Genomic DNA, 12,883 nt, shown 5'->3' on the forward strand with positions numbered 1-12,883 from the left:
CTTACAGATGGCTGCGGCTTGCCGAGGTAATGGAGACCAGGCTTTGTATAGGATTATGTAAACAAAGTGGGCTTTGATATAGTACGACTGTTGAAATAAAAAATGTGCCGCGATGACTGCGAGCCCCAAGAATTCAACACTTCTCTGGATCCCCCCCCCTCTCCTCCCCGCCTCCTCGTCGATGGCCTCCGAACCATCGGAGCTGACCTTAACTCTAAACAACTGTTCCTCGGCTCACATTCCTGCGACGTTGCAACAACATAGCTGGGATGTCTGAGTCGTGCCGTGCGCGGCGGGCCCTGCCGGGTCGATCCCGCCGCTTTTTTTGCGGCCGGTTGTGCCCAAAACGTCTCCGATGCACGAGCTCCACAGAGAGCCTCCCCCGCTCACCCCCCCACGAGGGAGCGGCTGTCATCGCGACCTTGGGAAACTGTTTCTGTGATCATATATTACCCGCTAAACCCCCTTCGCCATTTCTCTTTCCTTTCCGAGTAACTGCAGCCAGCTGCCCTCCTTCAGATCTGGAATGAGAAGAATCCTGCTCGCAGAATTTAAGCCCGCATGTTTGTGTGCTTGTTGTATTGAATGCAACTCTTAGCCTCCTCCTCCTCTTCCTCCTTCTCCTCCTCCTTCTCCTTCATCTTCTTCCCTTCAGCACAGTTGGATCAGGAGGAGGAGGGGGACGAGTCGGTTGACTACAAGGTGCCAGCGCGTGCGCGGCTAAAACTGATCCGTTTTTCAGGTTTGGCGGAGGAAAGGTGCTGTGACACAGATTTACCGGATCACAGAGGATCATGTTGAACGTATGTAGCACAGATGGAGATTTAATGTCTTCTAAGCGCCACCAATCAAGTACTTAGAGACACGAGAGAACCCTCATTGCCTGTCGGAGATAGAGTAAATACAAAAATGTGTGGACATGTCAAAACATTTCAGTCAAACCGGCTATTTGGATCCGATGTCAGGCGGGCGCTTCTGCAAAGTAAACTTCATTACTCCTCTTTCCTTCAAATTGTATAATAGTGTTTCTGTGTCGAGAGCCATCCCGGTTAGTGTGTCTGTATCTGATGGAGACGCCGCTCCAAAAAAGAGAGAGAGAGCCCTCTAACCCTCTCCCCGGCTGCAAAACACACAAAGCGCTGCACATCACAAATACCCGCTGATGGACAAGCCTTTAGCGCGAGGGCCTCCGAATCCCTCAAGTATTAAAGATTTTTTTTTTAAAAAGTCGAAAACGGCTCGTCTCGGCCAGAGTAAACACGAGCGCCTGGCTATGAGGTCAGCGCCCGATGCCGTGGAAGCACAGATAATTTACTTTCACGTGTTTAACGTCTCCCTAAGTCATCTGGGGGAAAAACAAGTGCTCGTCTGGTATTGGCTTTGGCAGGCCGCGGCGCACTGCGGGCTCCAGCGGGATTCTATGACATCCTCGCTGTCTATAAAGAGACGTCAATGGACAGATTGTGCGGCGCGTCATGGGAGCTCTGGCTGCACGCTTCGAGGTGAGGGAGGCCGAGAGATGCGGCAAAGAGGAGAGCGCACAGACACAAACAGACACACAAACTCTCAGCCGAGCGACACACCGAAAGGGATCTTGCAGGTTGACTCACATGCGGCTTTTGTTTGGTGAACAACAACAACTTTAATTTGGTTTGTTTTATGCCTAAACAGGAAATGGTCAAGTCAAGACATGAGGGGGAAATTTATATCGTTTTTAATGAACGTTAAAGGATCCGTCACAAGAACCTTTTTATGGTTTTTTTGGCCGATTCAGCTAAAATGTAAAGTAGTTTTATTTCTACAATAAACACTGAAGGGACGATCGTAGTGGATCATAATATATATATATATATATATATATATATATATATATATATATATATATATATATATATATATATATATATATATATATTTATATTTTATATATTTATATATATATGTATTTATATATTTATATATATATATATATATGTGTATATGTGTATATATATTTGCAATTAGCTTTTTTTTTCAAATTGATTTAGATGACTTTAATTTGATATTGTTTAGTTTGAAAGCTTAACATCTTTATGCATTTGAAAAAGCACAGAACTTTTAAAACCAACAAAATAATCCTCCAACTTTCAATAATTGTAAAGGGACGTTACAATAATACAAATATTTGATACTAATACTAATATAAAACCCTTTTTGAAATGACAAAACATTTTCATACACGGTTCACTTCCTGGAAAATATTCAAAAGCATGAAGGCCAAGAGATGTTTCAGAAAGTTGAAAAAAAAGAAAACTGGATGAAAAGTTAAACTAATAATAACAAAATCAGGCTTTTTTAGAAAGTGAACTTTGTGCTCAAAATCTTTTGTCAAACAGTCAACAACCAACGCTTCTAGGTAAAAAACAACATCTGAACTCTCCCTCCAACTCCAGATTCTTACTTCATATGTGAAGCTATATATATATACATATATATATATATATATATATATATATATATATATATATATATATATATATATATATATATATATATATATATATATATCATTAAACCACAGAAATGTCATTGTGGCCCTCGTCAACACTCTTGTTTTTGGCCAGACTTGTCTTTTGTTGTTAGTGTTGTGCCAATAAAAGTTAATTTACGGGCAATCTTTCAATTGACCGATGATTCGAGGCCATGTTGTTCAGAGACTGCGGCCCCGGAGGCTCTCAGCTGTATCATTTTAGTCTCACGTCTACTTTTATACTGAGCTAGACAAAATTTGTCTCAGTTTACAGTACACATAAGTTCTGTGGCTTGCGACTACCCAATCAGTGCGACCACAAAGCCATAACTCCATCTCTGGTGATAATGTCTCTGGTTTATTCAAGAATGCGCATAAGCTCACATCAATCTCCCCGTTTCTGGGCATGTGCTGCTTCAAGGACAAGAGAGGCGGAGAGGAGTCGCATCCCGGCTGGGTTTCCGACGGCGTCCATGTGTCCGAGGCTTGACAGAGCGAAAGGCGGCGGTGGTGTCGGGAGAGGGTTAAGCGGTCTTAAAATTACTTTAGTGCGAACCAGATTTGTCAAATGAATAAAGGGTTTTTTTTGGGGGCGAACACCCGAAAAAATGCGCAGAAGAGAAGAAAACTGCGGTCAGTTTTCCACTATTTTTATCTTTCGGAGAAAAATAGCTCCGGACGAAAAACTGCCAAATGAAAGATGAAATCTCTTTCAGCTCCATTGTATCGGATTGGCAGCAGAAGTCGCTGCAGCAGATAACTCAAATCTTTGCCAGACACCAGCAGGGGTGATGTGAGGGAAAAGTGTGTGTTTTTTCTTTAGGATTTTGGATGAACTGACCATTTAAGTTTGCCTCTGGGAAGATCGTTTGCACAGTAGTATAAAGAAATCCTCTTTTAAAAGGACACAAAAGCAAGATAATTTAAAAAATGCATGACATTTTTTGCAGCTGAAGGATTTTCTCTTCACTCTACGAAGCAATAAGACAAGTGCAATAAAAACATATTTTAAAAAAAGGAAAAATAAACAGCTTCTGCTACAACAACTACTGTTGAGCTGCTCATGGGTGGTGGTAGAAAGCATTTTAAAAGCATGCTCAGACTCGTCTGAAAGCATGTCAAGTGACAGATGGTCAGTTTGAATATAAGATTGTTTTGGTTTGACCAAACGAAAAGCTCAAAGCAGGTCATTTTTTTCAATTTCTGAACCGAAAAACACAGTTTTTGGACTGAAAATGCTTCAAAACATGTCAATGATTGTGTTTATTGTGATTATTATTGCATTTTTAGAGGTGTTAGGTCTTAATCCTTCTGAAGATGTGCAGTATAACTCTGTGGCATGATGGGAAGGCACCGAACAATGCAATTAAAAAAACTCGGGGAGCGATGGAGGAGTCATTTTTTGCACAGACTCGTGACTTTTAAACATATTGATGCAGAAAATAAGTCAAATCATATTTTTTATACAGGCCAACATGGTCTGGTATTCATATCAAGGTCATATGAGAACACCTAGGGTCCCCTTACGAGGTCAAAGGGCATCGTTACCGAACAAGCGCATGTGTTTGATGTTCATTCAATGAATCAATAAATAAAAGGACTCGGGGGCTGCAACACGTTTAACTACTTGACTTGGCCGCTCTCACACTCACCCCTCTCTCATGCTCCCGGCGCCGGGTAGCGACGCTATGGGGCTGCTGGCGTCGAAGCTTCCCTCCAAGCCTCGATACCTGGAGCACGGGTCCGCCGACGGAGCGAGGAACTCAGACGTTGCCCGGTTGTGGACGGAGCTGCAGGTTGAATACACACCTGGAGGAGAGAGACACAGATGTATTGACTGGAAATGGAGATTCGTGGTTGCATCTTTTTCAGAGGGTTACTGACCGCAACGTCTGGAAACTTTAAGAAATACGTTCACACGAGCAAGTTTAGGCTACTGCTCGTTATTCTTTCACTCTCCACCCTTCTGACATGTCTTTAAAGTGATTCCTTGATCAAATAATTGTCTTTGAAAGGTCAGAAGATAGTTTAAAATGCTTCCTAACGCCACGGTGACTTGCTTGTTCTGTCCAAAATTGTAAAAAAAATACTTCACAACGATATGAAACTCTTTTAGCTGGAACTCTTTACATTGTATTTATCACAATTCAGCACTAAAAGCAGACAAAGAAGCTTTCGACAAAGCTGCGCTGGAGCAAGAAACAGAGGCCATATTTAGAAATAGCTCAGTTTTGTGTTGTGAAAAACACAATTATGACGGTAAGCAGACACACACACACACACACACACACACACACAGAGGCGAGGTGGATAAAGCCGTGACAGCGGTTTGACACGTTTCTAAAGGCCGCTCTCTCGCTCCCTGCAAAGAATCAAAGGGACCGAAAACATCGTTTTTTACGACGTCCTTCACTTAAAGCTGCAACGCAAACGCCGGCGGGGCTTTCAACACTTGGCTTGGAGTCGCGGGGCGGCTGACGACGATAGCATATGTCACCGTGCATCCAGCTCACGCGCACGGTAATGCACATACACGGGCCCACGCGTGACAGTCGGAGAGTCACATTTGGCCGTTTTCTGATAAGGAGAAAGTCCTCTTGGGACTTTTTCAAAATGAAACACTGACATGCTTGTTTCACCCTGAATAAACACAGCATGGTAGTGTTGTCGTTTGAGGCTTTTCCCCCTCAAAGTCTCCTGGTTAAAGCTGCAAGTAGTCTGAAGTAATAGACATGGACAGCTCTCCTGGACACTCTCCCCTCTCCTTTGCCAACTGAGCCTCAGTGTACCTGACAGCTTCTTGATCCCGGTTCAGCCATTGAAAGGGGGAAGAAAAAGAGTTTGGCTGGAAAAGCAGGTTGGGAGAAGCTGAGGGACGAGCGGGGGGGAGCGGGCCAACGCGCCCGCAGCCAGTGCCCGGTAATTGGACAAGGTAAACACTGGCATGATGAGCTATCATCGAAGGAATGGGGAGAGGGGAGGGAGAGGAAAAGGAGCAAATGAGGCCATGGGAGAAAAGGAAAGAGGCGGCTTAACGGCCCAGGTGTTTTGGGCAGATCACCCCTTTCTTTTGGTTTTCGCGTTAATTTCCAGAGGAGGTGAACGCAGAAATGCATTTTTTTTTTTTTGTGTTGCTACTGTCTGATGTGCGTACCTGCGTAGTCGTCCAGGCCGGGTAAAGGTGAGCCGTTTGCTTGGTGGAGATGCTGCCTCGCCAGACAATCGCTCAAAATGTCCGATTCCAGCATGGTGTGCACCTGCACCTGTCGAACAGACCAAACACACACTCATTCACACACACTGGTAGATGATGAACGTTTACGTTGGTGCGTTTAGGTTCATGTTTTCACGTTGGTGGGCATGTGCAGATGCCTGCCTGCATGCGGGGATGGGAGTAATTATGTGAAAGCTGCAGCTTGCAGTGTAGTCGTCCTCCAATTGTGTTTTCGCTGTTGGGCAACACGGCTCCCATGGAGCCAAAACGTTGAAATGATCGACTTCTCTTTTGATTATATACAGTAGAACAATTGAAAGCACAGCGAGGTTTCTGCAGGCAGTTTTTCTACTGTTCATTTTTCTTTCTTTCTTTCTTTTTTTCTCCCCAAAGAAATGATGCTTGAACCAGATGCCTCGGTTCACGTTTCGTCTTTGCGATTCCAGCTCCTCGATATCGTTGGGGCCGATCTTATTCCAAGACGCTCTAACAAAGTTAAGGCAGGACAATTTACTTTATTATCCAGCGTTAACAGAGGATCCCCCCGGGGACTTTTCCAAAACCACATTAACGGACGGCTCCGGGGAGCCGCTGAGAAGCCCCGCGAAGGACACCCAGGAACCACAAAAGAGGGCATGAATAATCTGCCAAAAATGTGTGCCCGCACCAGTGTTTATGAAGACGCAAACTTCAAGAGCTGTGACGCATCGGGCTCGGGGAAAATGTATAACCGTGAGGACTTTATGAAGTGCATGTTTAACATTTTCAAAGTCCTCTTTTCTTCTTCTTTTTTTTTTTTGGAGCCCCACAGGGTTTACTGCAGCGCAGGGCGTGTTAGCCATGTCACAACTTACAAGCACACGTGTTTCTGTTTAAAGCAAACAAGGCATGGGAATACACACAAAGCCCCAGTGTCACTGACGGTCCATAGAAAACAAACAAGGCCCAGATAACGCCGAACAATAGGCTCCCTATTCGGACTTTTCGGGGAGTGTGTGTGTGTGTAATACTTTGTTTTTCATCCTACTGAATCATAAACATACTCTCTCCTTCTCTTGTTCTGCGTCTCTTTCTCTTCAGGACGCGACCGAGAGCTCAGGAAACCTCTTCACGCTGCCCTGAACATTAAATGTAATTCTCAAAAAAGAGGGGTTATTGTGGCTATTTTCAGACACTCTTCTTCTTCTTCTTCTTCTTCACTCTTTGGAGCGATGCCGTACAGTCTACACAACGTGCACGATGTCGGGTCCTCTTCATTCTTCCTCGTGTTCACGAAAAAGTTGTATTTCTGCCCTTCCGGCTGCAAATTATCCCGTTGGAGTAGATTATTCTCCTCAAAACTCACCAAGAAGCAACTTGAGATGTGAGCTTTGTATGATTTTTGCACCGTTGTGGCATTGTGTATATTTGCTTATTGATTTTTTCCTTCTTTGTGAAGCAAAGCAGGATACATAAATCTCCATTTAAAGCTCCAAGTATTGAATATGACTCATCTCTCACTAAGTAACAGAGCTTCTGCACCAATCATATCAGAGTTTGGGAAATTGAGACTGAAGTTGATCATGTTTTATACCCATTTATCTTTTTAAATATACTGTGTATGAACAGCATGTATCTCTGAATTTCACCACATTCTCATAAATAAGCATTAATTGTGGGTTTTTCAAGTTGAATGTTATTCTTGTCGTGACAATAAGGTTTCTAAAACAGTATTTGCATCATTTTAAATCTGCACAGAAACCCAGATTATTGAAGATTAGGGTTAACCGCTCGACGGACATGGATGGTATTTTAATACAAAAATCAAAAATTTGTGCGCATTTGAGGTCAAGGAGCAAGATGGCATGTGAAAGTTATAGAGAAATAGTTTATGGGGGCTTTAAAGTAGCCGAGCGTGTAACCGCAAAGCCGCTGGTTCGAGTCCAGCCTCGTGTAGTTGTACATCATTCTGTCCAATAAAAGCTTGATAAATGCCTCTAACTTCAGAATAAAAAGAAAACAGTTTAGACAAACCCTTTTTCCTTCAAAGCCCTTGCACCACATGTAATGCAATAGAATTGAACCTAATCCGTCCTGAGACACACGGGGCGGTTTGATCGATGGCGACCAGAGGAGGACGTCAGAGCAGAGCTGCGGTCGTTACCTTGACCTCCCGCTCCTGAAGGCCTTTGCTCGAATGAGCCTTGACGTGCTTTCGCAGCGAGCTCGGGTCGGTGTAACGTTTGGTGCATCCTGGGATCTGGCAGGCGTACGGCTTCTGTGAACGCACCACGCACAAGAAGGGTTGAAGAGGAGCGAGGAAGAACGAGGAAGAAAAGAGAGAGAGAGAGAGAGAAATTACGAGGGATTAGAGAAGGCAACGTACAAAAACACACTCTGTTATATGACATGTATGTGGATACTTGGAAAAAACATGCCACCAAACAACAACCCTTGAAATACACAATATATGTGTTTTTATTTATATTCATTTCATAAGTGCTCATTTGTTTATGGTGTTTTAGGTTCATGGTTGACAAAACCAGTGCTGGAAGAAGTACTCAGATCTTTTACTGATGTAAAAGTATTCCAGTACAAGTAAAAGTCCTTCATTTAAAATCTTACTTAAAGTAAAAGTACAGAAGTATTTAAATGTGTTGTTGCCCCCTTCAGTACTGTGCTACAATAAATATAAAAATGATGATTAATGGGGAGGAAAACTAAAATATAAACATATTTTTTGGACCTTTTCTTAATCTTTTAACACCTCTTTCGGGTTTGAATAATAATTTAAATATAAGTATCTGAACAATAGAGGCGGGGCCAAACTCCTGGTGTAATCCTTCACAAGCTGTATTTCTGTAAACGTCACATGTTTGTTTTTGTAACCTGTCAAATACATACAGAGGACTTAAAGAGTGCTTCAGCTTCTTTCCGCTACTGCACAGACCGAACCCTCGATTTTACACTTTAACTTTCACTCACACAAATACAGGACTTCATAAATCAGGTCGCAGCATTCAGCGCACGATATGCTTTATGGATATGATGTCACAAAATATAACTGTTTACAAATAATAGTACAAGTTAAAATGAGTCATATTGCAGATGGTTTACAGATGTGAGGCTGTGTATCACACACACACACACACACACACACACACATTTAGGGTCAATGCATTTCCTTTAAGTGACATAACAGAGATACGCACATGTAGAGCGTGTCAACATTTTAACGACGCTCCTCGACTGAGACGTGGAGGATATTTACCGTTCGTCTGCAGGCTTTAAGAGAGGAAGAGAGGGAGGAGTTAAGAGGAACAGCTCACATATATTTCCTCCTGCTCTGCCATACGTCAACGTGTCCGTTGATCAACTAGACTTTAAATAATCGCACCTGCAATCAGTGTGAAAATAAAATGAAAGATTATCAATTGGAGTAAATTAGCATATTCACTATTGCCAAAAAAATGTGTTTCGTGAGGTCGCTGTGACCGTTGGCCGCCAAATTATGATCAGATCCAGCTGGACATTTGTGCAACATTTGAAGAAATTCGCTCAAGACGTTCCCGAGAAATCACACGGACGGGCCGGAGGTCACAGTGACCTTGACCTTTGACCTCCGTATTGTACAAACATAACACGTTATGACAAGCATAAGACATTAAAACAAACATAAGACGTTAAACCTTCGGGAACTAGCTTTGAGATGTGTTGTATTGTAAACAGAACTATTATTTAAAGAAAGTTTCTACGCATCCATGAATTTGCGCAATTTGACGTGAAAGCAGGACGTTTCTGTCAATCTCAACGTTGTACGTTTGGATGAATAAATAACGCCGTTTCCAGGAACTTTATTCATTACATTTATTTTTTTTCCACCGGTAATTAACTCTTGAAAACCTGCCAACGCTCAGAATTTTAAACAGTATTGAGTACGAAAATACAAAGAAGCATCCAGAAGTTGTTTTTTTAAATGAGAGAAAGTAGGATTTGTGAGGAATGTGAAATATTCAAAAAAAACAAACGATTAGTGTAAATCAATTAAAACATATTTCTGTGAACGGGATGAATTTAACAAACAGCTGCAAATCTTGAGCACACTTAGAGACAGAAATGAATAAATGTCAGATGTGCAACTCCTCTCCATGCGCCCGACGCTAAACGCTGCCAAGAACTGAGCGATAGCTCGCTGTTATGAAACCCTTTTCTGAACAATATTCCCTGGGAGGCGAAGAAGGATAATGAAGTGTGAAACCCCGCTGTCATTATCTGCTTGTCATCGTGGTCGTCAGCCGCTTAAAACGAGGACAATACATGTGATGAGTACGCACGTCGGTGTGCAATTGGTTGCGTAAAAATTCCAGAAATAAAAAAAACAAAAACGGCTGAAACGAAGCTTTCCCGTGTTTTGCTGCAATTCGAGATGTTCGGACTGAAAAATGCTTCAACTCACAAAAGTAGTGACGCAGCAATAGAAAACAACCAAACTCAGCGATTCATTTGTTTTGACTGGTCAAACATTTGCCGAACTGCGGAAACAATTTTGTTTGAGACGTCGTAAGATCCCCAAATTAATTCCAATACTTGTGTTTATTGTATGTATTTGTTCAGAAAAGTCTTGGGAAAAAATGTATATCTGCAAAAAAAAATCACTTTTAAAAGATATTTTAATCATAACTATGAACATCCAGCATGATGTGAGCCAGATTCCCCCAAAAAAGCCTCCTGGAGCGTCAATAAGACACCTTTTTGGAAAGATTAGCACCTAAAGAATCAGAATCTGCAACAAAAATCACAATAAAACAAAGCCTTGGCATATTATGAAGTGTCGTATGTGCCAAAAGATTGTCTGAATGGGGCATGCTGGGACTTAAAATGGGAGCGGGAGGATTTTCGAAAAAGGTTAAAAATAACATGCTTAAGCAAAATCGTGCAGAAACTGGTGATTCCACAGATTAAAAAAACTATTTTATCCAAAAATGAGCGATATTTTCAGCTCAAGCGAGCGTTAAAATGTGAGTTGAGACACGTATGCATGAGGCTGACCTCATACTGGAAACTACAATCCCAACACACCATTATTTATCACATCATAGTAACACAATACAAGATATTCGGTTGAACTTAAATAACTTGACACCGATCTTCTCTTGGCGGGGCCCGTTGGTCTATATTCGGCAATTATTTACATCCAGACAGTTCTGGGACACATCTGGAGCTCAGCGATGGCGCCAGATGTGTCTGATCCTTGATTTGTGACGCAACACGCGAAGCCGCTATTAGCCAGCGTGAAACCACAAAAAGGGAGAAAATAACTTTCTCCCCTTGTTGTAATAACACTGGAGTGCAACGTGCGGCACCATCTCAGCCGTGTAATAGGAGATCTGATTTGCTGGATTACTGCTAAGTCCTCGTCGCTTGTCAGCAGGAGTAAAAATAACTGTGGTTTACTGAATAAATCCACAGCAGGTATGTAGTTTCACGATCCCAGAGAATGTTCTGTACTGTAGGCAGACAGAGGAGTGGGGGGGGGGGGGCAGTGGCACTTTATATTAAAGTGAACCCCTAATTACAAACAAATACTTCACCATAAAGAAGTCTGTGTCTGTGGAGCCGCAGCAGACTGACGCTTTATACATTACACGGAGTACAAAATACAGCTTTCTTTTTGTCATTCAGACAGAGAGACTATTTATGTGGATGTTCCTTCAGACTTCATGGAAACATTCCTCGTCCAAACCTCTCACCTACATTACCCACAATGCAACTCAACCACTGACACTAAATCTTTAAAGTAACCGATTACTACGGCCGTCAATTACACGTATAAAGCACAACATTTGGCTCAAATACAATTATTATTTGTGCAATACTGTTACTATATATTATGCCTTACTATTGTTTTACCTTAAGCTTATTGTAATTCTGTGTGTCGACCAGCAAAATAAGCTTTTCATTGGACAGAGTGACTGCTATCTGTGCATATGACAAGACAAATATCTTGAATCTTTTGATCTTAAATGAAGTAGACGTATAAAAACACTACACAATAGAAACACAAGAGCTTAAACGTTGTGTTTAGCACACAGTTCTTGTGTAGATGTGCTTACTTTCCACCGCTGGACACGAACGGACCAAATAGGAACGAGCCACAACACTCGCATGATATTGTTTTGGCAGCCGGTGCACAAGAGGGAGCAATAACGGCAATAACGGTTTTGGATTTCGAGGAAGAAGAGTGTTTTCTGTTTTCTCTCATGTTGCATCAGTGGTGGATTTCATAACTTCTTCTGCCACATGAATCCTTCATTTATTACTCATCGCCCCCGATTCCCTGAGCCCCCTCCCCTCCATTCCCCCATCAGTGTCTTCATTTATGGCTTTTAGGTGGAGAAATCTGCTGCCTGTTTTCATTTTTTTTATTGCAAAAAGCAGCGGCCGACAAGTTGAGACGCTCAATTTAATTCCTCAAACGCTCACCTGCCGCATGTAAAGCTCTTTGATTTTCACTCGTTCGTGCTGAATCATCAGCTGTGAAGCTTCGGCCTTGAAATTAAAACAAACGCTACACCCTTTTGATTTGTGCAGATCACAAGAAATGTTTTCTTTTTCTTCAAATTCTGCTCAAATTCTGCTCGCCCCCCACGTGACCTTTGGTAATGAAGCCGTTTCTGAACTCTCGTTCGACACATCACGAAGCAAATGCACAAAGAGAAACAACTAGAAACTGTCTCCTGTGCAGTTTCCTGCTTTATTCAATCGATTTGCATTTTCTTTCTGAATTGAAAATGTCATTTAAGAGCTCCATTCATCACAGTGGACACATGTGATCTCCTTCTCTCGGCAGAAGAAAACTCTGTTCACCGGTTTCATTAATTTTAACTGCACTTGCGTGCTGGATTAAGGTGATTTCTTTTTTTAAATGTGGAGCGTAATCTTTAAAAGGCGCGTGGTGGGTGGCTGGGTGTTACTGACCGTGTCCAGATGTGTGCGCTGGTGTTTGGCCCGGTCGCTGGAGTTACTGAAGGCCTTGAGGCAGCCGGGATGCTGGCAGATGTACGGTTTCTCTCCCGTGTGGCTCCTCAGGTGGATCTTCAGGTTCTCCAGGCGGGAGAACGCCTTGGAGCAGCCCTCGAACTGACGGGGAAAACGAAAGACAAGCAGTTGGGGAGAGCGAC

The 12,883-nt window shown here is 42.5% G+C and overlaps 1 protein-coding gene across 1 annotated transcript in view; it reads right to left on the reverse strand.

The window, feature by feature from the left end:
* LOC137782004 (zinc finger protein GLIS1) overlaps window positions 1-12,883 on the reverse strand; it is a 36,799-nt gene that overhangs the window by 3,320 nt on the left and 20,596 nt on the right. The window contains exons 3-6 of the mRNA XM_068571064.1: window positions 12,681-12,842; window positions 7,865-7,980; window positions 5,664-5,776; window positions 4,162-4,318 (exon numbers count right to left, since the gene is read on the reverse strand). Of these exons, the coding sequence (XP_068427165.1) occupies window positions 4,162-4,318; window positions 5,664-5,776; window positions 7,865-7,980; window positions 12,681-12,842 (548 nt within the window). The remainder of the gene's footprint in view (window positions 1-4,161; window positions 4,319-5,663; window positions 5,777-7,864; window positions 7,981-12,680; window positions 12,843-12,883) is intronic.

Source organism: Clinocottus analis, unplaced genomic scaffold, assembly GCF_023055335.1.
Source record: "Clinocottus analis isolate CAN_PGR_092001 unplaced genomic scaffold, fCliAna1.0.p SCAF_11, whole genome shotgun sequence".
In the NCBI taxonomy this organism is placed as follows: domain Eukaryota; kingdom Metazoa; phylum Chordata; class Actinopteri; order Perciformes; family Cottidae; genus Clinocottus; species Clinocottus analis.